This window comes from Chionomys nivalis, chromosome 19, assembly GCF_950005125.1.
Source record: "Chionomys nivalis chromosome 19, mChiNiv1.1, whole genome shotgun sequence".
Classification (NCBI taxonomy): domain Eukaryota; kingdom Metazoa; phylum Chordata; class Mammalia; order Rodentia; family Cricetidae; genus Chionomys; species Chionomys nivalis.
Window position 1 is genome coordinate 45,205,815 of NC_080104.1, and position 26,407 is coordinate 45,232,221.

The following is a 26,407-nucleotide window of genomic DNA, read 5'->3' on the forward strand; positions in this document are numbered from 1 at the left end:
ACTATAAACTGTTATTATGCCTGGAACCAAAGCCCACATATGTACCTTTCAAATATTGCTTTCACTCATGCCAGTTAGTGTTGTCTGAGTTCAGGCAAACATTAAGACTCACAGACATGCCTTAGGCTACATTGGATGAGTTTTTCTAGATGAGTATAAGAAAGACAAGCTTGGACTTTTCTCTAAGTCTCAATCTCAGCAGAAATAATTAAAATAACACTTCACACAAACAATGGGAAACCATGCTTCCCCCAAGTGACAGAGCTGCATTAATGGGTTTATGGTTCATTTATGCTCAGAATTTTCTTTTAAATATAATGCTTGATGAGTATCTCACACCTAGAGTATAGAAGTAGGTGTGTTTTATGAATACAGGACATTGTGGTATTTTGACAAATAAAGGTGAGAAGTGTATAAAATAAAACAGATCTGTCCAGTAGGTCTTCCCAAATATCCCTCTTGTTTTTGACTAATTACAATGGATTTCAATAAGACTTTTCTACCAGATATTCCAAATAAATATGGTAAATTGTCAAGTAATTATGCCTCGAGTTATCAATATGTCTTAATCACTTTTATATGGCTTTAAAGAAACACCATGACCAAGGCAACTTATAAAAGACAGCATTTAACTGTAGACTTGCTTGCAATTTCAGAGAGTGAATCCTGACCATCATGGTAGGGAGCATAACAACAGATAGGCAGGCATGATGTTAGAGCAGTAGCTGAGATCTTTCATCTGATCCACGAGTTAGAGTCAGAAAGAGAGACACTGGGATATGTAGACTTTTGAAACCTCAAAACTCCTAGCAACAAGGCTGTACCTCATAATCCTTCCCAAAATATAGTTCCACAAGCCTTGGCCCCAAAATTCAAATACAGAAGCCTATGGAAGCCTTTCATATTCAAGCCACAGCTCATTGATTTTTGTAGCAAACAGATACTCTTTATATACTTGTCACAGAGACAAAACTTGGCAATTAAGAGGAAGAAGATATTTTTGTCATGATGAAGCTTCTTTGGTAAAATGTTCTTGATATATTGTTTAGTAGAGTCAAATTTTTAATCTAAAAGCATCTCAGAACCAGTCAAATTTGTATTGTGGTAACTGAAACCTTATAGAACATGCCATAAAACATGGAAGATATATAACAAAAGATTGATAATACTTATGAAGAATTTTAGATGGGCATTAATTTGGGTGTTTTAAGACTCAGAATTAGATTTTATTTAAAATAATCCCTTACTATTCACCTCAATACTTAAAAAGAAAGACTTTCAGTTTCTGTCATGGCTTAGATACTGTTTGACTACTGAGAACATTCTGGTAACACCAAAGGACTATTGTGTTCAGTTATTTTGGAAACCACATCAGTTTATGGAGCAGAAACACAAGTCCCACAAAACAGAAATGTCTTACTTTTGACTGTGGTAAATAAGACATGTTGATTCACGCTAGAAGACTTTGCCTAGGTCAGAGTAGAGTCCTCTTGGAAAAACCAATCAAATTCTCTTCCCCTTTTTGGCATGATGAACAGGATATTCTCTCTCTCTCTCTCTCTCTCTCTCTCTCTCTCTCTCTGTGTGTGTGTGTGTGTGTGTGTGTGCATGTGCACGCATATACAATGTTTACATATTACAGTAAGGTGTGAGACTAGGGAAGATATTTAAGAGTCATAATTGATGCTTGCTCGATTCTCCATCCAACTCAGAGGGGAGTGCTAAGTGCTGGTATATGTCAGCGAGAAGAGCCTTTCTGCCACAAGCATCTCAGGTTATATTTGCCAGCAGAATTTCCAGTTAATGCAAGAACTATATAATAGAGATCCCAGAGACCTGAATTTTAAAGTCGTGTTGATTTGCTCTCCTATGCATTTGGAATGAGTCAATAATCTTCCACACAGGTGATTTGAAGGACATTTTGTTCAAAAAGTTGACTCTGAATGCCAAAGCCACATATCACCTCACTCGAATTTACCTTTGTCTTTATATAGGGAAATTTATTAAATCCTTCTCTTAAAAGATTTTTTTATGAAATTAGATCGGAATAAAAAGAATTTTTTAAATAATGTTTTGCAGGCATCCAGTTGCACATATTTTATTTCTCTATGAGTAGGTCATACACAATGCTTGGGCACTCAGTATAATTTCCTAATATTGGACACTTAATGAAATTTTCTACCATTATCTAGACTTGCTTTGCCCATTGCTTATGATAGGGCTAATAGCTCAGAGGGACACATCTCAGAACACATACTCCATTGACCTGAAAAGTCTTCAACAAGGTCTGGAAGTTTTCCTCATAGAATAAAAGCATTCTCTGAACAATTGTCCTAATCTGCTGTCTGCAAAACTAGTCTTCATGCTCCCCAGGGGACACAATTTGTCCTGTGGTTTCTCTGCGTCATGTGGAACAGAAGGCTTTCCTATAACCATTTGAGAGTTTTAAAGCTAAAGGATTTTTCAGAGACCAGGCTGAGAGATTATAATAGCACAGGTAGGGGCTCACTGATGAAGTGGAGAAAGAAGACAAGCCAGTCATCACACTGTGAGGCCTGGGTTGAACTTGAACTTCCTCACTCCTCTGCCTCTCTAGAGATATCACTTACATGGAGAAATCAAAAGGATAGAAGGCCCATGTAGTCTATTCATGGTGGGGGGACAACGTCAAAAGAAAGGCAAGAGGATGCAAGTTTTGGGGGTGGGCAGGTCAAAGCCATTGATGAATGCTTGAGTGACAGGTGGTCCCTAGGATCTTCTTTTATGGAATCTATGGCAGTGTAGAAACCATAGCACAAAGCCAGTGCTTTCATGTTTGAGGGATGTCATTATTCAGTATCCTAAAATAATATTTCACTCATTGGAAAATATTTTTTTTCTGCTCTGGGTTTGGAAAGTACTGTTCATATTTTACCATGTTTACCATGTTTTAACACCAGGGGACTATTTTGTTATTAGTTCTTTGGTAATTTCATTTTACCAAGTTTTGACCATATTCTTTTTCCCTCTTCCAACTCTTCCCAGAACCACCTTCTTTCCTGATGAATTTTATGTCCTGTTTCTCCCATTGACGCCAATTTATTCTTCCCACATATTTGTGAATGTGTGGTCTGTGCATAAAAGCACAATTAACTTCTTAGAGCTACACTCTTAGCACAAACTGACTTCCTCTCTTCGTAGCTAATGCTTGCCAGTAGCCCTTTAGAGGAGGAGCTGCGTGAACAACCAGCCTCTCCATGCTGGCATATCCTCCTGAAGTGGGCTTCTATAAGCCTTCTGTGTGCTTTCACAATGGCCGTGAATTCATATGTAAAGCTCCTTGCTGTGCTCCGAAAACACTATTTCCTCGTGGTCATCTACTTTCTCTGACTTTTAAGTTAATCATATACCCTGGTTTGTCTTTGGGAAAGGGGATACAACAATTTGCTCTCTTTCAAACTGATCCTTCTGCACTCTGTCATTCTCTGCACCTGATGAATTGTGACTCTAAGTGTTCATCATTGTCAACTGCAAATGGAAACATCTCGGATGAGGGCTGAGAGATGTCTTACTCTATGGGTATAGTTATAAGTCATCAATAGCCAATTTAATACTATGTCTATTTAGCTAAATAATAGCAGCAGTTTCTTATCCATAGTCTCTGACCTGTCTAGCCATGGTTTATTTGCTTGATAGTGATGCCAGGTATGTGTTTCATGTGGACTGAGCCTTAAGTCTTTATGGTCGGATTTCACAACATTTGTGCTACTATTGCACCAGTACACATGTCTTCCAAGGCCAATCATTCTCATAGCTCACCAGGTTCATGGCTGAGTGAGATTATCGGTTGCATTTTTTAACTTCTGGTAGTGTTCATAGCACTTCCCAGCACTATGAAAGCTTGCCAGTTGGGACAAAGCTTCCAGGTTAATACCAGCTTGATTTCTCCAGTTCTCTGTTCCAGAAAATGGGTCTTATCATCAAGTTCTGGAAGGTAACCAAAAGCATTATCTAAAGCTTGTGATATTTGGGGTCGGGGGGAGATCTTAAATATCTCAAGTCCAAAAAAAGTAGCTCATTCCTGTCACTAGGCTTTTAATGAAAACAATTATAAAAGGGAAGACTTGATTTTGCAATATACTGGTAGTTAAACAATCACTCCTGCTATTCTGTTTAAAATGTGATAGTTTTATAAGGTTGTATGCAGCTACAGAAGCTGTCCAATGTCCTCCGAGATCAGAGGTGCTCATGGGCCGGTCGCATTAGCTAGGCAGTGAGTTCAGTGAGAAACCCAGTGTCAGAATATATGGTAGGGAATGGTAGAGGATCATGACCGCCAGTGTCTACACTTGCGTGCATGGGCTTCCATGTACACAAACAGCAGCAGCAGCAGCAAACACACACACACACACACACATACACACACACACGTGCCTCCTCTGAAACACTTTTGAGTACCTAAAACCTTGGCTAGTGTTTGCCATCATTTGTCATTTTTGCCCGGTACACAGGTCTCATTGCCCTAATTTTAAGTAAAATATGTGCAAAAATAAATATGCTTCTGTAGCTGACAAATATTGCTGGCTTAAAATCATATGGATTTGGTGTTATCTTTTCAAGGATCTCAGACTTGGCAAATTATGAAGCTAATTAAATTTTCTTGTGGGGAAGCAGCCAGCTAGACCACAGCCCCAGGCACATAACCACAGCTCCCCACTCTGCCTCACTTGCTTATTCTGTGTATGAGATGAAGCACTGAGAGCAGCAGAGGTACAACACTCAGGCCAGCAGCTGCTGATGGGTTTCAGTAACTCCAGAGTCAGCCTTTGAGCCTCAGCCCTGACAGCTCCTATCACAGAGGGGTGGCAGTGGAGGCACATCTCCCCATGTGAGTTGGCTGCAGATGACAATCTGCCAAACGAAAATCATTGAAAAAACAGTGACTGTGTAAAAATGAATCGACTTGGCTGATCTCTCAGGGATTCTGAAAAATTCTAGGAATGTCACTCCATGTTTTTTCCAGAGACTGTTTACATGAATAGCATCCCAGACATTTAACAAATAAAATCATCTGAGACAAGGTATTTTTAGCAATTTCATGCACACATCTGTGTTAACAATTTGCCAGTCTTTATATGTTGCAAAAGTATTGCTACTTAATTTTAACAAACTTTATGGCACCTAACATACTGGTTTATATTTAATTTATATTTAATATATAAATTTATGTATATTTAATATATTTTTTTCTGAATTAACTGATTTGATGAAAATAATTAAACCATTTCTCCAGGTTGCCATGAAGGAAATCTGGACTTTAAACTCAATTTTATTACAACCCCGCATTCTTTCTATATTAGCTATTTCTATCGTAGAATAACAGTTCTATGTTAAGACAGAGACCCATTTAAGTGTGATTATTTAAAAAATACTCAAGGGAAAAAGTAATGTATGTTTATGTCTGTACTGTGTGTGTATGTGTGTGTGAGAGTGTGTGTGTGGCTTTCTTGCAAATAAAGAGAAAGAAATTTACCCTTCTAAGACACCACATTAAAAATAAAATATGAATTTGTTTATGCTTCAGATAAATATTTGCAAATAATAGGATGGAATGATGCAGATGATTCCATATGGAAATGTAAAATAAGACCTAGCTCATTCATTTCTTGGGTCAAAGTAAAATGCCACTCTCAGCTTCTACGTCCTCAGTGTCTCCATTCCTTACTGCATTTTTAAATAGTAGCTTTTCTCTTTATTCTTTCCTACAGTTGGACAGTGTCACCTCCCTGATCCAGGCAGCAAAAAATTTAATGAACGCTGTAGTGCAAACAGTGAAGATGTCGTACATTGCTTCCACCAAGATCATCCGCATCCAGAGTGCGGCAGGGCCCCGGCACCCAGTTGTCATGTGGAGAATGAAGGCTCCGGCTAAAAAGCCCTTGATTAAAAGAGAGAAGCCAGAAGAAACGTGTGCAGCTGTCAGAAGAGGCTCAGCCAAGAAAAAGATCCACCCCGTTCAAGTCATGAGTGAATTTCGAGGGAGAGATGTCTACTGAAGCTCTAGTCCACACAAGTGCCCATTGCCACACCCCAGGCCAACCACACTGCTCTATCTCACAGTGCACTTTGATTTCACAGAGTTACACTCATAAATAACATAAAGCTTTGGGGTTAGGCCATTGTTCACAGTGTGTATTTGGGTTCCTGCCATTACCATCTCTCTATAGCCAGCACAGCCCAGTTAACTCACAGGTAGTACTAGGAATAGAATTCACATGTGTCATCTTAGCCTTGCCCTCCACAGGGAATAGCTTATGAACATTACAAAAGGTTTGGGTTTCATGCACTCTTTATCCTTGTGAGGGAAGCCACTTGTCAGAAGCTTTTCACTTGCTTTTCATTAAATCCAAGAGAATTTTATCAACTATTTTCCCAATTAGTGTCCATACTTTCTTCAGCAGACCTAACCTGGTACCTAACCTGCCAGAGATGTGTTGTTTTTGCCCATTAGAAAGAAATTTCAATTTCTAGATATCCCTGCCCATTATTAGTTGTTCAGGTGACTATAACCAAATGTGTATGGTCAAGCTTCTTACTAGAATTTGAAAGTCAGCCATGTTATTAAAGAAGTACTTCGGTGACACTCCAAGGCTGAGAGACTTTGGATGCTGTTTCCACCTTTTATTTCTACAGTGTTCAGAAAGTCGGTACTCTTCATGTGGTGCCTGGCCAGGCACACATATGTAGAGTTATCATCCATTGCAGAAATTAATATTTGTTTATTGATTTTTTTCTTTGGTACTGGGATCTAAGCAGCATTTCACATACTGGGCAAGGACACATCCAGCCCTTCTGTTAGAGAAATGAGTCACTGAGTTAGAGCATAGAGTAAGTCGACGATGGAGGACGTGAACGGAATTTTGCATGATTTTAAAAATCTCTTTGAATCAATTTGCAATTGTAATTAAAATGAAAGACCAGTTTGTAAAGCCTTTTGGCACTGAGTGAAATCTACCACCCAACAATGAAGCTGAGTTAATTACAAAGAGTTTGCAGTGATTTTAATAATAAATGTTACTGGGGTTATTTTGTATGTCCATTGAGTATGATTATCTATAGCTGAGTTTATGAGTAGTCTGAGAGTGTGATGCATAATTTTGATAGCCCTTTGTCTTTCCATCACTTCTTCCTCCCTTTTATTTCATTCTCTGTCTTCATACGTCGCTGTATATAAGCTGTGTTGGAGGAGAGACACTTCAGTTTCACCATGCCACAGTCCAAGGATGGTTTCTCCATTTATTCCATTTTACTCTATCAGATCTCCTATAATTAAAGCTCTCCGACACTTTCAATTTATCAATTAATATTTCTATATGTAACGTAAGTTGATGTTAAGAAGGCCACTTGTATATGAAGCAAAAGGATTTATAAATGTTGGAAATTCATTGTTTATTGTCTTGAACAAAAAAGAAAAGAAAAGGTCAGCAGATAATTCTGTTATTAAAGTGAATATTAACTCTTTTAATATATTAACTTATTTCATTCTTCAAAAGTTCTAGGGTGGTTGCCTGGGATCTTTATAAAACTTTGTAGGAGCTAGAGGAAGTTCATTCATTTCTTCCCTCACCATGCATTAAGGACTTTCCCATAATAATAATTATTCTGGACAAAGTGTGTTCTCACAATGAGAAGCAGATAAGAAGGACATTTGGTCTTCTAGGCAATGTTGGCATAAATGAGACAAATAGAAGCCCTCTGTTATTGAAATGCTACCATAGTATTCTGTACTCAGTAGAGAGAAATTTTAGCATAGACTTCTTTTGGGAACAATATAGATGTGTAATTTGGGGAACAATGAATTTCTTAAAAATAGTCAAAAACAAGCACATAACTAGCTTTGTATACTAGGTCTTGCTTGACCTTACATTGATCAGAATCATAAACCTTCTTTGCAAATCTACCGTCCCTTTGGCCCCACATCATCCTTCTACATATTGCAACTTAGCATGTACTATTGGAAGAAAATAATAAAAACAGAAATAATTTTAAATGATACAAATACCAGATAACTTTACTCAAAATGAGATATAATCGAGGCCTTCACTTTGGAACAGTTTTCCAGCTAAGCTCAAAATAAATAGCTATAATTAAACAGAACAATAAAATTTTTGACTTGGCGAATGCCCAGGGAGTACATTTTTCTGCAGCAATCAAAGGTGTAATAAAAAACAAGAGGCATAAAGCTGAGCAGGACATCTGTCTACCTGAGAAACACCTGCAGTGACAGTATATTGGCTGGATTCAAACAATGGGCCATGTGAATGTCTATAGATAAAGAACTGGTGAAACAGTGCTTACAAATCTTGCAGCACAGAGCACAATTAGACAAGTCTGGACAATAAGTATTATATACACGTATTTACATGGAGTCATTTCTTCTACAGTGGAAATCTGGGAAATTTTTAATGGGAGTGATAGCTTGATAATTTAGTCTACAGCTTTGGAAATCATATCACATTTGCTTGTCTTTGCTAGTGAAAGACTCACCTGTCCTTCCTAGTGGAATTAATTTCAGTTCTCTTAAAAATATGTACTGGAAAAGGAGATTTATACTGTCTCTAAGGACAGCTCCCTCTTTGCTTCACCATCTGCATTGTACCAAGCACGATGCTAGGTTCAAAGCATTCTAGATTCAGAGTAGCCTGGAACATCATAAGGTCATCAAATATAAAAGTTGATAAGTGTAAGTTCCATATTTTACGTCCTAGGTTATACTATGTCTTTCTATTAAAGTTTCTAGAAATTTTTGATTAAATCCGGAAATTAGGAAAGCATTAGATTTCAAACTACATGATATATCATTCTTTTCTGTTTCTCTTAGGGCTTGAGTGTAGCTTCTGAATGTGTGAGGTGGTACATTATAGTCCTAATATTCCCATGTACCATCTGTGATTGGGAAATCTCTTAGCATCAGTATAACACGTGTGCTCCTCATGAAGTCTCATGAAGGAAACTGTGACTGAACACCGAGGCCTATTCTGATAACCTTTCATTGCAGGCTAATTTCAAAGACCAACTTTCAACTCATTATAAACGAAAAACCTAAAACTGTGACTATGTAATTAAGTTCCCACTAGGGCCCCGAGTCTCTTAATAATAATGCTCCTCAGAGGATGAAACTGGGTTCTTAAACCTTCACTTTGGGGACTGGAGAGATGGCTCTGGCAGTAAGTGCTTGCTATGCCAACATGGAGCTCTGGCTTCTGATTACCTATACCTGCATAAAAAGCCAGGTAATGGGGGGGGGTACCCTTATAATTCTAGTCCCAGATGGAAAAGGTCCCTGGAGCTATCTGGCCAGCCAGTCCAGCCAAATATGCAAGTTCCAGGTTCAGGGGGAGACTTTATCTCAAAAACGTAAAGTGGGGAGTGATTGAGGAAGATATACAATATTGACTTGTAGATTCTACATCCATTCACACATATTAATGTGTATCAACACACACAAACACACACACACACACACCCCGCCTCACTCACCTTACTTTCTAGGTGATCTCATCTTACCTAACCTTGCACTCAGCATCTTCTCAAATGTCTACAATGTTCTGCTAGATGACAAAGTCAGCAAACACATCTAAACAAACTACACAGGTACTGCCCCTTGCCAAAAACTAAACACCAGCCCTCTCCCCAACCTCTCTTCCTGGTGGGGGTTACCCCATATGTAAATACATAAACATGTTCTTCAGGACTTCAGTTAAAGTCATAGTTCAATTTCCACCAGAGTCATCCCTTCAGCCTTTCTACTTCCCCAAGCATTCTGATCTTTGGTGTCTCATTTTGATGCTGGGGATTGTAGTTCCCATGGATACAGACTTCTGCACTGTGGCAATGTGAGAGAAATGAGATCTGAGAATTTTCCTGGTGAAATCGACCATTCTGTATCAGTATTGTAATAAGCAATTCTCTGGGTGGACAAAATAGGCATCAGAAGTTGAATTTGAATGAAATCCACATGTTTTAATCAGCCTGTGTCCTTGGTGTTCAGATGGCCTACCTAATACGGGTCAGTAATCAAACAGCCATTTTTGTTGTAAAACCAGAAAGTGTTCTGTTATTAAGAAATCACATTCACCCAGTTAAAAAGAATATAGCTTGCATGCTATTTCAACATTTTCAAAGTAGGAAAATGGCTGCAGCATCAGATGTATTTACCTGTATATCACACATCGGGAGACAACATTTATTCAGAGGAAAGGACCGCTTCTTTTACGGCTCTTTTCACAAGGTTATTGCTACGTCTTCAACTTTGAGACGAATAGCTGATGTTGCTATTTAATAGAAAATGATAACCTGACTGCCAGCTTCTCTCAGTATCCTCAGGTCCCACCCATTACAGGGTATGGATAGTATACCCTGGCCCCGCTTTCTATCATGAACTCTCCAGCCCAGAGCCTGAGCTACCCTACCCCAGTGGCCCTTCCCTGTATAATCCAACCTTTTGGCTACCCTGTTCCCCCCTCTTTCCTCTCTTTTCCCCTCTGCCCTCTCTCCTTAGGCTGTCCAGGGTCATGTCCACTCTGGACTCTCCCAGATGCCCTTTCCCCTGTGTCCACAGTAAACACTCTCTTCCACCATATCTAGGAGCAATCATGTCCTTTCATTTATTTTCATCAAGTTATAGAAAGTTTCAGATTAGGATTTTGTATGTTGACACAAAATAACAAAGGGTCTAGAGTCACTCAAGATGTGCAAAATCGCCTAAGTTTTCATTTTGAGCCATTGGGTAAAATTAGGAAAGAGAACATGTATGCTATTAAAAGGGAGTGTATGTAACAGTATGAGTCATAAGTTAAGCTTATAGATATTACCCTAGATGTTAGAAATATAGAGAGAACTAGAATGAGAGGCCTAAATGTTTCTTTTCTTGAGCAATCCACATAAAAATAAACTTTTTTCTTAAGATAAATATGAAATAGTTTAAAATATGAATCATTTTACAAATGAACACACCTAATAAAGTCCAAAAACCCTCCCTTGAACAATCCACAATAAATAAGGTAACACTAATAGAAAATGTGACTCCAAACAGTACCCAGTCCGATGAGACTCTCGTCTGTAGGCAGTAGGCGCTTGCTCTGTGGGGCTAACCTTCTTGCCCCTCATGGGAAAATGAGTTGCTCATGCCGTACGGTTGTATCCCCAGTGGGAAACTGTCCCCACTGTGATCAAAACACCAGGAGGAAAAAAGAAGTGTAGACGGTCTATTTCTATGGAAACATGAATAAGGGAAGGCCAGAGGGAGAGGAGGGAATGCAAATATTACTTGCAGAAATAGATAACTTTTAGAGACAGTGTGTGATGGAGATGGGGAGAGTTTGGGATTCTATGAAGGTTAAGTGGACTCGTTATGAGGAAGGTTTAAAGATTTTTAGGGATATGATTGGACATTTGTCTTGGTGTCATTTTAGTTTGCTAAGGTCTTGTCAGAGGCAAAAGAATGATCTAGATACATCTTGACTATGATTTAGTAATAGTTTACATGATGTTTCTTAATGCTTTAGGAAGCATACATTTAACCATTCTCCAGCTGATGCCTGAATCTATTCCCGGCGCAATGCCCAACAGCGTTACCAGGCACTTACCTAACAGCTCTTCTCCTTAAGTAGCTGTGATCCTCTAAGCACTGTTCCAGGTTCTGTGGTCACAGCAGCTGACAAGGCAATGGTCTAGGCCCTAGTGTCACCTCTGTCACATGATAGCTATCACTGTGTCATATTCACAACCATTTTGTAGGAGGTGCATCCCCTTCACCTCACAGGTAGGAAAAATGGAGGATCACAGAGGGTGATCGTGTTTGGAGATTTATTCTAAGTTCTAAACTCTTAGCCATTATACCAGTTACTCTGTTTGTGAAATTAGTCTAAAATTTTCAGTTGCTAACAATGAGATCCACATTTTAAATCACGGATGTTTCCTGTGAAGAAGATGGAGAAAAAAGCAAAGCTACAAAATTATTAATTTATAGCCTACATCACTTAAGGCATGTAAGAGTCATATAAATCCTAAGCTGAATAGTGTTACCTCTAAGAGCTGATTATAGCGCATGGTGGTATAAAATGTCTGTATTTTGTTTGCTTGATATCCAGGCACATTGTTTTTTGTGCTATTGTAGAAGGGAAACCAGTAATGCAAATACTCACATCAACCCCTGCTCATCTTTAGTCAGTGAAAACTAATTTAGGACAATATTTCTTTATCCTTTTGCTAATGATACATAGATTTCAGCCTGTGGATTGCAAGAGGGTTAGCCAACTGTTCTTCAAATGAGGCAGTTTCCCTGAACTTTACACTTACACTCTAGCAAACATGGCCCCTCCTTTGTGCACGTTATGCATGTGCCCAATTTCTGGTAAACTGAGACCTTTGGCTTCCCATAATGCTCTCTGGAGTCCAGTAAAAGCCCCCTTTTTGGCCTGTGTTTCTGGACCAGTTTCCAGATCTTGGGACTTGGAGAATTAAGTGATTTTCTAATCCTTCTCATGATAAAAACTGCAGAGTTTCCTCAAAGAAGGAATGTGTTTCTTTGGACTTCTCACTCTTGCTCCTGATTTTTGTAATAGCTTTTTTCAACTGTGGGTGCAGATGCAGGAATCCCAAAGGAAAGAATTGTCCTTTAAGTAAGCACAGATCTCCAAAACTCACATCCAATTGCCTCTTAGAACAAGCAAGCACCACTTAGATAATGTTAGCAGAATGGTCCTCATGCTTGCATTTTGGTTGGTGTGTTTTCTAATCCTAATGGTTTCTATCCTGGGCTTGTTTCAGGGGTGCTTATGTTTAGTCCTGGGTATTTGTTTGTAAAGGTCTGTTGCCTCTCTTTAAATACTTTAAATCCTCATTTCAATAGTTATATCCCTAGTTCAGCAACTCATGGAAAATATATTTGTTTGTTTTTTATTCTTTCCTACTGGAAGAGCCACAGATTTGGCAGCCCTGAGGAAATCCTTGATATCTGACATCAGCAGATTATCTTTGCAAACTGACCTGACTCTCTCTGAAGTATCCCCTTAGAGGACAGCTCATCTGAGTAGTTTTCTTTGACCTTGGGCTGTCAAGATCAGATTTGGACCAGAATGTTTACTCAGAAACAAAGGATTATCTCTGAGAGGTTAGTGCATTTTCTCAGCTAAACAGAAATTTTCCTCCTTCCCAAGGTTTTAAGCATAAAATTAATTTTAAAACAGGCTGCAGAGAAAGTATTCCATTGCCTGCCAAACCTTCTGTCATGAGATTTTTCTGTTCTTCCATGTTGGTAAACAGTGTATCCATGGAGAATAAATAAGAGAATTTCAGCAACTGTCTGGTGGGGGTTAGATGTGCTGTTGGTATTGTTGACACTTCTTATATAGTGTGCATATTCCAGAGAGCATCTTCTTAATGGCAGCATCATCTGCCCTCTGTAGCTGTAGCTAACAAGCCCAAAAAACAAAGCTCAATGGATGCTTTCTTCAAATTTAGTGCTTAAGAGTTGAGATAAAAACATTTTCTTTGGACAAAAGTAGGGTGATTAAGTATTAATTAAAATTTCTAATGAAAAATGATCAAGATTCCTTTAGTTTTCAATTTGATTATGATTACTTGCTTTATGTACTCTTTCAAGCAATGACTTGGAAGCTTAAACTTAGTGACATCTCTGCTGAAAAGACACACCTTGTAATTTAGGATAAAAGCAGCCTTAAGATAGTGGAGGTGAAATAGAATTGGTCAACAATAGTCACGTTCACCACAGTAATACCCTGAGAATGCCAATGGGTGCCACCTGAAGTGCTTTAAACCATCTTGCTTGTGTCTCTCCCCTTGCTGTGTAGAGTCAGAGTGAGACTGGTGAACTGCCTGTTAGAGTAATGGACAATCTAAAGCAATTTTGTGTTTTGGCTACAGATAAAGTCTGGTAAAAAGCACTGTAGACCTTTTTGATCCATCTTTGTCTTTAAAAGCCATTCTTACCAATCAATAAATTACTTCTGTGGAGACAGAAAGTGATCTATGATACCCAGCACACTGACATGCAAGCCCAAATACTCATTGTTTGAAGTTTCTTGTGCTTTCTGTGTTTAATTGAAGCAATTGTTCTATTGTTCTCTGGGTTATGCTTCTAATACTTGTAACACTGAGTTGTTTTGAAGTTATGTAGTATGAGTTATACATTCACTTGATTTCTCATTTCAACATCTGTCATTTTGTAGTCCATTACAAATTGATCAACTGATAATTAAACTGTGTACATTAAAGAAATAAAACTGAAAGTATTGGTTATCCATTTTGTCTTCATGTTCCGTGGCAGGTATCTTAGATGGGCCAAACTGTGTGTTTCTAATTGATGAGCTTCTTCTCGCTTTCCTATCACACTCCAGGTAAAATGTTTTTAGAAGCAGTTTCATATACCCAAAGAGGTCTGTCTGCTAGAACCAAATTTTTAGCCTAGATAATCACCTGTGGTCTCATTTAGCCACTAGGCTTGGACATCAGGTATGACTTCATTGTGGGTAGCTTGTGAATTGATGAAAATGAGCAATGACCTTTCTGAGAAGGCTAAATCCATACTCCGGGGAAATAATTAATAGAATACCATTGACTGTCTTACTGTTCTTTTATCTGAATTGGGCATCTCTCTGAGCACCTTTCAGGAGCCTGATGATGACCTTCAGTCAGTGTCTGTTATGTTTGTGCTGTTCTGGCTGAGATACCTGCTAGGGTCACCTTGAGAGAGAAAAGACTTATTTCAGTCGATGGTTTCAGGGAGATTTTAGCCAAACAAAGCAGTGACTATATAGCAGAGAGATTCCGTCTGTAGTGACTGGGGGCTGTGGTTGTTGGTTTGCATATGGAAGCTGATCAGGAAACAGAGAGATCGGGCTAGGGGTGGGCGAGTATAACTTTCAGAGGCTTGTCCCTTGTAATCTACTTCCACTAGGTAGGCTCCACTTCCGAAGGTCTTCAAAGCCTCCCCAAATAGCACCACTTGCTGGAAAGGACACTTTCAAAAATGTGATCCTATGGGGATGTTCCAGATTCAAGCCACAGCAAAACACAATTCCCCTGAGGACAGCATCTGGATCCTCACCTAGGGGTCACAGTCAACTGACTTTTGCATGTTGCCACATCTTCTCTCCTTTCAGGGGCTTCACTGCTTTTGAGTGCTTGTTGTTAAGCCTTGATCTGTTCAGGATATTTCTCACAATGCACTCAGCAAGTAGAAAATCTTTATTGCTTGATTCCTATGAAAACAATGTTCACCTTTGCTCCGTTCTGCCAAGCATCACCTGTCTCTTTGTTAATTAAATGTCAGAGTGGGGTTGGCTTTTTCTGTCTCTCTCTCCGGAGCCCCAGGAGGCCACATTTCCTTTGGTAACAGCTTTGTCTAGAGATCACTTCCCAGTGCTGGCTCTGGGGGTGGAGATGGAACTAAAAGCTCTCTTGGCAAGAAGAGTCTGTTCCTGCCTGGGGGTGATCCAATTCCTGACATGTCCTGGGCAGCCCCATTAAGCACTGCATCGAAGAACAGTATCTCCGAGATGTCACTTGCAATGACTGCAGGTCCAGCATCCTGCGACTCGTGTGGGGCAAAGCTGCTGTCCTTCCTCATAATGTAATCCTGACTTTGCAATCTGCATGAATTCTCCGAGTCTGGGAAAGAGTGGGTCTTTTCCTGGGAGTATGAGCGCAAAGAAGAGAGGGCTTGCAAGAACAATGTAAGTGTCAGAGCACACGGAGCAGGCAAGGGGTGGGGTTTGACTAGATTGCCCTTTGTCATGGACCTCAGAGAGAGCCCAGAAGCAGGAGACATAGCTTTCCTTAACGACTGTCCCCCCTCTTGTCACTTTTCTCTCTCCTATGTCCAATCCAGGACAGATATAGATGGTGACAATGCATCAGGCATTCAGAGGGAGCCTGCCTGCCTGCTTTCTAATATCAGGGGGAAAATTCTACCAGAGGATAAAGTATCATCCTGGCTAGATCCAGAGCACAAAAGTGAACTGATTACAGAGTTGCATTCAGTAGCTCCCCTTCTGCAGTCACTCAGTGCAGATGTGGGCAGAGAACGGACAACATTGATGGCTGGTTATCCCCTCTACTCTGCAGCACAGGAAGCTACTGGACTCGCACTGGAGATCTGTAACTAAGTAGCGGAGTTTCTCCATCCATTCAATACATATGACATCCCCACACACTGGGCTAATGCACTGTGCGGCTGTTACTGCACAGCCTATTTCTCCGAGGGTGATGACTGGAGGATTTTAATGCTGTACCAGGTGGCAGAGCCACAGAAATATTTGACTTATTTAGTGTCACTGCAGAACCCTCTAAAACCCCCAGCGCAGCTACTATTCCATTTGCTCACTGTTTCCCTAATGGCCACCATGATGGACAACACAGCAGATTTTTTCAATTACTGTTTTTAAAAGGAATAAAGAAATTATGGGTGGGTTTGAATGAATACAGAATTATGCTTCTTTGTGATCCAGAACTTCTGTGAAGATTTAAACAAGAATACAGATGACTTTGGCCATATCTAAGTTCTGGGAGATAGTAAATAGTTTCAGGAAATAGTTTTAAAACTTCCTGTTTTTCTAGTCATTCTTCCAAAACAACTGTTGCTTGAATTAATAGAGGTCACTGATGAGAAAAACTCATGGGTGTTCTATAATCATTTGCACATTTAACTACTAAGCTGTTTCCTTTTTTAAAAGTTTGATTTCTTGTTTTATTAAACTAGTTTGCATAGCGCTGGTGGCATAGATGCTCCCTCAAGGAACTACCCTAAGCCCTCTCAGTCAGAGTCAACTAGGAGTCCAGAGAAAGAGACATTGGAGGATGCAGAGTGAACCTTACCTCACAGCTTTCTTTGTTATAGTGCATTGGACTTACCTCAGTACAAGGTCATTTGGCTTTTTCTTGCTAAATAACAGTGGTCAAGTGGACTGTAGTATGCTTCCTTGCACCTACACATACCTCCTGAGATGGGCTGATGTGATTATCATCTTATTTTGGAAATCCCAAGACAGCTGAGATGTGTGATTTTCACTGTATGGGAAGATGGAACCAGGGTCAACAACAATATTGTGATTATTCTGAGGCATGTAGGATCCAACAAAGAGGTCATTTTTTAATCCTAAAAGCCTTTTCTATTTCCATAGCAATTAAATACATCAATGAAAACAAATGATTCATTTACCACACGTTGACTCAGGGAAATTTATTTTTATATCTTTTTATGCAAATCACTATATTAGATGCTGTTACAGAATTGACCTTGTTGACTCTTCAATTTTCAAAGCAGATGCCATCACTGTGCCCCTTATACAGTTGAGAAAACAGATCCTCAAAGTTCAGATAAATTACTAAATAAGATAGATGTTAAACAATACACAATTCTAGTTTAAACAGATTTACACACAAAAAAAGAAGCCAACTCTTTCAAAAAACTCTCATGTTATGGATGATTAAGAGTTTGTCTCTGAGTGGTATTAACTAATGTTACCTGTTCTAGATAAATAGCTGGGAATTTGTGGATATCTCCAAGTACGCGTTTCATTTTTGAATCAGGGATAACTGCCTCACATTGAAGAAGGACACTAAAAAGAAACCCCTCACTAGCTCGGAATTGAGTATAATAAAGGGTTATTTATTTAGGAGTAGACTCACAGATCACAATCCTCTGAACAAACAGGGAATAGGAACCAAATCACGCTGCCAGAAGAGAGGCTGGACATGCACTTTACATTGGCATATACAGTATAATAGGCCATGCCCAAGTGGACGGGTATTTAAAAGCTACTGTCTGTAGGAATTCCTGTAGCACCTTCCCCTGTCGTTTAAATAAGAGAGTTCTAAGCCTAATACAAAATTATATACAATAAGAACAAATATCAGGTACAAAAATTAGAGTTACAACCAGCATAAACAATATCAATCAAGAAAAAATGTGACAAATGAATCATTTAAATATTAAATAAGACTTAAACTCATTAGTAACTTGGCCAAGGCATGAGAGGAAAGTAACTACAACTATTTAGTCTTCAACCTCATTGAAGACCTGAGAAGGGAAATAATTTTACTTGAGTAAGGTGGAAGTGCAATCGAGCAACATTCAAAATATGCAAAATTGACAGAGACAACTGGCTACCTGAGCAATCACCCAAAGTCTCATTTGCAATGTTGGAGCAACCAACAATGGCTAAGACCTAGAGTAACTGACAGACCATTTTCAGAGGCAGGAAAAATTTCAAAACCATCTTACTCTATCAAGATTTAACAGTCTCTGCTTTTCTAAGGTCTTTTCCTGCTTGTATAGAGAAACAGCTCTTGGGCCTTCATCAATGATTTCAATACTACTGTATTCAACATTTCTTGGTACATAACCTACTGTTTATAATGGTTACTCCTGGTAAATCCATCATATATTTACAGTAACAAAGGTTGAAGTTCATATACCTTATACATTGGAGATCATACAAGACAATACACTACAAAATATTCCTTATTTATCATCAAGGCTAACTGGGAACCATAGCTGGCTTCTACTGCCCAGGTTCACAGGAGAATATTTTTTCTATATAGTTTAATTTCTTAGGAACAAATAAAAATTCAAAATGTGAGATACAACATCAGCTGGATTTCTATAGTTTTATAACTCAGGACTGCATACCATTTGGGATATGGGACCCAGCTCTACTATGTGATGAAAACACTTTAAATAAATTCCAACCTGTAGGTAACCATTATGGAGAACAGAATACACAAAGTTATTATTTTTATGTCATTAAACTATTGATTACTTGTCTCAAATCTATATAAGTAAATACAGTGGCATATAGAGTTATCATTGATAGCACCATCTCTATTTTCCCTTTCCTAAGCATTTGCCCCACACCAAGCCCTGTGCTAATATTTGTAGTCTTACTTCTTCCTTACAAAATTCCATAAAACAGCTTACCTTCTCAAAACCAGAAGTGAGAAAATAGACGTTATGGAAAATTCAAAATGTATGCCATATTATGACTGGTAAAGTCATAGCAGAAAGTTTCTGTCAATGTGTATATGAGTGTGTATCTCTATATACTTTCATATGAACATGTATATACATTTGTTATGTAAGCCCACAGAAAGCAATGTGTATGTTTTTCTCATAGGTGTCTATTATAAGTAAAAATCCTGCTTGTTTCCTAAACTTTATAAACATCACCTGTAGTGCTAGGTATGATGGGCAACAATAACACATATGAAGTATGAATTATGCTAGGCATTGTTCTTTATATTATAAACTTCTCAGGTTTAGTAGGATGTTTTTGATACTCCTACAATTTCCTAACACCTGGACATCTTACTTAGTCACTGATTATTAATTGAATATCAGAGTAAATGGATGAAAGTAGGTTCCAGCTGCTCTGAAGTCACCACAGGGTTTGTATATAAATGACACTTTTGGATAATTAGTGCAATTGAGAACTAAATGGCCATTTCTAATGACATGGGCCCTCCAAGTAATCCAAGATGTCTGAAAGAACACTGCATCATACTTTACCATTTGCCATTAATATTAGATTCTAAGTCATCTTCCAAAAATATCTCTTTGCCAGAACACCCTCAAAGTGTACCTTACATTCTGTGAAAAAAACAATGAGGTTTTTTTCTCTCTCCTAGAGTGTGATCATTGCTTGGCAAATAATCAAGTGTGTCTTTAAAACACCTTGTTAACACATTTTATTTTTCTATCCTAAATCCCTTATTTTAACTTAACACACAATTCTTCATTTCTTATGAATAAAAAAAGAAAATGCTCCTTGCTAAGTCCACTTAAAATTGTTTGGTATTGAAAGCAAAATCACATATTATTTGTCAAGAAATGAAGCAAAAGTTGGATATGAAAGAGGTAGGAAAGTAAACTTTAGAGAAGAGCTGAAGAGGGAAAATGTCAACCACAATACTCCTTAGCCTGAGAATCAGCACATAGGTGACAATTAAACCTAGGCTCTGAAAGCTTCAGCTCTGCATTGTCTTCTAATGAAAGGTGTGTTGTAAATAGATTTATTTATTTGAAGAGAACAGACAGCTTTTTTTTGATTCTCAAAATTATTTAGAGTTGAATTATTTTTCTAGCACAATTGTTCTCTGCATTGAGAAACATTAAGGTACTAAAATATACCCATGTGTTTTAGTCCTTAGTATTTTTATGTGTGAGAAAGAACTATACGACTATATAACATAATCATTTCCATACCAAGAGACTAGGTAGAGAGTTGGATGAAGTTTTCGACTTTCTAGTTTTTGAAGTAGTGTATATATATTCTGATGCTTATCACTGAAAAAAGAAGGTGCAGAAAAATAATATAAGTGAGATATTCCACAATGAATCCTACAGGAACAGAAATTAATACCGGTTCTACCTTCTGTTTAAAAATAAAGGGATTTAAAGTATATATTCCTTTGAATATTACTTTTAAAAGGATAGCAGTCGTGTAGACATGAGGCTATACTTACCTTTTCAGTGTATAAGTTTTCTGTTTTTTTTTTTAATTTAAACAGATCCCTTTCAAACTTTATGGAATTTGGTGGTAAGGAAATCAGAAAATGACTCTACTATCAAGACAACTCCTGTGATGTGTTTATCTGTCAATTGTATTTTCTACTTCATTCTCATTCCTTCCGTCCTTCAAAGAAAACTCAGTACATATGATAGTCTTTTAAAAGATTTAATTTTACTTAGGTGTGTGTATGCACTGCATATGTGTGCAGGTACCTGTGGAGTTATGCTGCAGTTATGAATGGTTGTGATTTTTCTCAATAGGGGTCCTGGGAAATGAACTCTGGTCTACCAGAAGGACAGAGGGAAAAGCCCTTTTGCCCACTGAGCCGTCGCTCCAGATCCCAATCTTTCACCAGGACACTGGCTTGTTTCTTATTAAGAAAGTAATGCAACTTAAGGATTTTGAGCTGAAGATCATTTTAAGACAAATCAATGTATTGAAAAATGTCATTCCTATCACTGTACCTAGAGTAGATTAAATGAAAATCTAGGGTTGAAGCAGAAAAACGAATGGAGACTATTAGATAACTATTTTCCTTTTATGTATATAAGTGATTTGTCTTTGTATTTATAAGTTAAATTTGTGCCTAGTACATATTCTTGGTGCCTGTAGAGACTAGAAAAGAGTGCCGAATTCCCTAGAAATAGACTGTTTTAAGCTGTCATGTGGGTGCTGATAACCAAATCTTGTTCTTCCGCAAGTCCGATAACTTCTCATAAATGATGAGCCATCACTCTAGACCCCAGACATGATGGTATTTGAGCCTAAGGTGTTGTCATGGTTTGATTTGTTAAATGTGAATTTACCATGGACCTTTCAAAAGGTGGTTCTCCAACTGCTGTGCTCAAAACCTTGACTCAGAATGTCATAGGATGAAAAAGAAATGTTATTAGAAATACCATAATTTAAAAAATGTCATCAAAACGTTGCTCTGAAACTAGAGATGGATATCCAAATCTAAAAATAAAAAAAAATGTGCTTAAACCAGGCTCAATTCAAATGGTAAGCTAATATATTCATAGTGTGATGGAAATAACAGGAATATGAGTTTAATTTCAAGACTGGTGTCAGCAAGGCACCTGACATAGTCCCAGAACTGGGCTGAAGGAGTTATGGTCGAATTGCTTTTGTCTGTACTCTTGAATTATTCTCAACTCATTCCTTACTCTTTTTTCAAACCACCTTACAGTTAATGACAGTCAAACAGACTCTGAACCAAGAAGAAATTGGTAGAACCAAACTTGCTCTATAAATTAATACCAACTATATCAGTATACAAGGTACACACAGTCTGGATAGAACCTGGCGAGAGGGGCTGAGTTCATCCAACCAATCAAATTAGGTTTTACACGACAGCATCTTTGAAATTTATTATAGTAACCTTTCTATTTCCCCTGATATTGTTTTGTCTGTGTTTTACTTCTTCTGACTTCAAAGGTTTAATAATCCAAGTAATATTTAAAGGGCTGGAGACATGCCTCAGTGCTTGAGCGTATTTGCTGCTTTTGCAGAGAACCCGAGTTCAGGTCCAGCAGCTATGTCAGGTCGTTCGTAACTGTCTGTAACTCTGCTCCAAGGGATCTAACCTCATTATTTGGATTCCGTTGACATCCACACAACTGGGGCATTCATTCACGCAGACACAAATACATACAGTAAATCTTTAAGGTCGTGTTTAATCAAATATGCGACTAAATGGGATGGTTCATTGTAGCGCACAGCACCCCGTCTGCACTCTATGTGCCGCCATACAGTGTGTGAACCAGGCAAGGGGCTGGAGATTGAAACACACAAAGACACACAGAGACACGGGTCATCCTTGCAACAGGAATGCCCCAGGAATGCCCCCTTTATTGTGTTCAGGGGCAGCTTATATAGGGATAGCCACGCCCCAGCCAAACCCACCAGAAACCACTCTCCTGCCATCAGGAACTCCTGAAGGTCTCGTGCTAAGAGCAGCTGCAGGCACTCAGATCAGGGGAAAACAAGTTGTTTACAAGAAATTCAGGATCTTGGGGTTCACTGCTCCCAACAGTTCATGAGGAATAACTGATAAAATCATTTCCGGCAAAGGCTGGTCTTACACGATAACTAAACATAATAGTATTTTTCTACATTATTATTATTATTCATGTTTTCATCATTCTTCTGTCCATATAAGAGGCTATACATAATCTTCACTGTGGAAAAGATTTGGCTCTACCAAGAGGATACCGAGGGACGCCATACTACTTAGCAGGTAAGCCCTGAAAGTTATTGATTTGGTCATTGGATGTCATCCATGCTCTGTGGAGCACCCGATGAAGATCTGCAGACAGGAACACTGTTAATTAAAGGCAGTCATTTGTTTATTGCTTAGATGGCAGACTGGCAGACTTCACAGTTAAATGTGTGGAAATGGAAACAAAACTCAATTTTTATGAGGCAGTATTTTAAGAAGTGCCCTAATAATGTTTTCTGAAAAATAAAAGGAAGCTGTATTCCATGAGAAAAAAAAAATCTGAATTTGACAGATCCAGTATTGAAAGTAAGTCAGTGGCTACTACAAACATCTAATTATCACATGGAATGACCAGAGTTTTTGTTATTTTCCTTCTTCTTAATGAATTCATCTGAAATTTATGATGGAGGTTCACTCCCTGTGTCTTCCGTAAACTTGATTAATAATGCTGGAAATACAAAGTCACCCCCCGTTTGTTTGTTTGTATTTTCCATGATGTTATGCTATAAAGGGAGAAAGAAAATTTAAATGAGAATTTAATGGAATACTATTTCTCAATTTTTTAAGTAAGTTATTGTTAGCTGTTAGAGATCCTAAGACTTTTCTAAAGTTCCTGCTTTACATTAAGCTTCTACATGGGTGGGGGAGATGGCTCCAAGGGTAAAAGTCCTTGCTACCAATACTAACATGAATTTGATCCCTGAAACTCACAAGGTGGAAGGGGAGAACTGACTCACACAGGCTATCCTCTGATATCCACATAAAATTTGTGGCATATTGAGTGCCTGCACACACAAATAAACACACCACACACACACACACAAGTGCAACAAATTGTAAATATACAAAATCAGGCATTGACGTAGCTTCTCTATTCAATAATCCAAATAATGCTGAAAAACACATAAACTAAAAACTAACAACCCCATTTTCACCGTATATATCTACCTCACAGATTCTCTCTGTTCTCCTTTCAGAGGAAACTGTTGTGACATTTGTGTACTGTGTTAGGACCTTCACGTACATAGTGTCTCTGTGTCTATGCAAATTTTAGTACTTAAGGAAAATGAAGGAAGGTAAAATTTTACCTTGTAGTGGCCTTGGTACAATACAAAGACACTGATCTGGGTTGCTAAGACAGCAAGAAGGAAAATCATTTTACATCCATCTCCTTACTGCCTCTTGATTTCACAGGGTTGGAGGTAAGATTTAGAGTGTTATTAGCTTCCATTCTGTGTAGCGACACATAAGCTCACAGTCTTTATTGGTAGCAGAGAACTGGATAAATATGGGAGATTCAGGTTAGTATCACCTTGCGGTTATGTGGAAGAGCTTCTTTTGTCTTCATTAGGCAATACTCACAAGTTAATAGGCTAACACGTTATTTCATTTTTTAAATTCCATTATTTGAATTTTCTTTAAGGAAGCAGGCTCATACTTTTGTTGAGCTAACAGGCTTTAATGAGAACTAACTGCATGGTCTGTCCTTGCTCAGTAAATAAACCATTAGGTTACATACAGAAGGCCATCAGGGACAAAAGTCAAGCAATCTGGTGTGCCTTAAACAGGTTCCATTGAAAGAGATCAGCAGCTTTAATGAGTGGTGCTTTTGGTTAGGAGCAAAATGCTGAAGTATAAGTAGGTGTGATTTTTTTTTTTTAGTTTGAATAATTCTGAAAGGAAAGGGCAAACATATTTTTAAGTTAATATTTTCACATTGTAATGAGATATCCATGGGCTGTGTTAAACTCATGATGTTTAGATTTGTCCAGGTAGAGAGTGTGACTATGGAGAACTTATTTCTGAATTTCCCATACAAAAAGTGACAAAAGCATGGGAAGAGAACCTGGAGAAGAGATGGAAGTGAATGAGTGCGTTCTCTCCCCAACAGAGCACTCAGATTGCAGAGAACTGGGGAATCCAGAGACCCAGCAGAGCTTCTTTGGCTGTTTCCTCTCATACACAATACCTGCTGGGTACTAGAGCTGTTACAGGAATCAGAAGCCACTTTCTCAGTGAAGTCAAGGGATCCACTTGGGAATTATTGTGCAGAGACCTAAAATAAAAGCTGTGCATTAGCCGGGCGATGGTGGCGCACGCCTTTAATCCCAGCACTCGGGAGGCAGAGGCAGGCGGATCTCTGTGAGTTCGAGACCAGCCTGGTCTACAAGAGCTAGTTCCAGGACAGGCTCCAAAGCCACAGAGAAACCCTGTCTCAAAAAACCAAAAAGACTAGCATCCCTTTGGCCTTCTTAATATTTTGCTCTATCGGGATTAACTTAAAAATTCAATCTCTTGCTGGCAAGGTGCCTCAGGAGGTACAGATGCCTGGAGCCAAAGCTGATGCCCTGATTTCAATGCCCAGTCCCCAGGACTCACATAATGAAAGGAGAACACGGATTCACATAAGTTGATCCCTCATCTTCAAATGTGCCTGTGAAATATGCCCCCCCCCCCACACACACACCATGTACATTAAAAAAAAAAAAAGTCCATCTTGATATGGTTTCCCACTGGAAGATATTTACATGCCGTCACCAAAAGGTCTCTTCTTTAGAATCTATTGGAATGATTAGTCAAGTTGGTTTACAGGTCTTGTGGCTGTTTCTCTATGGCAGAGGAATGAAGACAGCAAATTGCCAAGCCAATAAGGTACAGAGGTACTTCCACTTTACCATTGAGAAAACCTCATGAAGTCATGAGGATTGTCTATGCAATCTTTGCCCATGTGTTACCAGCAGTGATATGGGTGCAGGAGACCTGGGCCCCTTCACCAGGAACTTCTGGAGGGCTGACACTAGTGAACTGAAAATAGGTGAGGTGGTGGGCGGACTAACTCAGCTGCTCTGCAGGCCTAGGTCAAGGGCTTTGAGTTTGCCTACCCCATAAAGTCTACCTATCCTGCCCATAAAGTCCTCCATGCCAACATCTAACCTGTCCATAAACTGGTAAAGCATGGCAAGGGGCTTGTCCTGCAGAAACAAAGCTGTTAGATCTCCAGGACTCAATGTAACAGCAGAACATCCTAGAGGAGTCCTGGTGAGAATCCAGTGTTGATAGTGGAGCAGAAGCCAGAGGCCTCAGACCGCGAGACTCTTTGTAATGAACACTTGCAAAGTGAAGCTGCATGAACAAAAGGATATACTGTGAGACACACTATGACACACCATAGCTTCCACAGTGAGGTGTGTGTGTGTTTTGCTTTAATTTTTATTTTTTTATTTTCATTTTTTTGGGGGGTTTTACAAAGGTGGAGGGCAGATATGGGCGGACTGGGAAATGAGTGGGACTGGCATGCATGATGTGAAATTCATAAAGTATCAATTTTAAAAATATGAAAAAAGAAAACTATAAACTTCACCCTTTTGTACTGTTTGACAGATGGCAAGCCTGCAGCACGAGTTCCAATTAGCCTTAATAATAAAAACCTGGAGTCAGATATGGGGTGAAAGCTAAAAGATCAGAGAAGCAGAGCTGTCAGCCACTAGAGTTCTTACCTCTACGAACTTTCTAGACTGAAAAGAGGCCAAGTTCCTGTCTCCTTCCACCTTATATTCCTCTCTCTGACCAGTCACATCACTTCCTGTCTGTCTGTACAAACCTCCAGACCTCT

The 26,407-nt window shown here is 38.8% G+C and overlaps 1 protein-coding gene across 1 annotated transcript in view; it reads left to right on the plus strand.

Annotated features, from left to right (window-relative positions):
* Ctnna3 (catenin alpha 3) overlaps nucleotides 1–6,674 on the plus strand; it is a 1,259,162-nt gene extending 1,252,488 nt beyond the window's left edge. The window contains exon 18 of the mRNA XM_057751057.1: nucleotides 5,748–6,674. Coding sequence (XP_057607040.1) covers nucleotides 5,748–6,035 — 288 coding nt within the window. The 3' untranslated portion in view covers nucleotides 6,036–6,674. The remainder of the gene's footprint in view (nucleotides 1–5,747) is intronic.
* The last annotated feature ends 19,733 nt before the right edge of the window (nucleotides 6,675–26,407 follow it).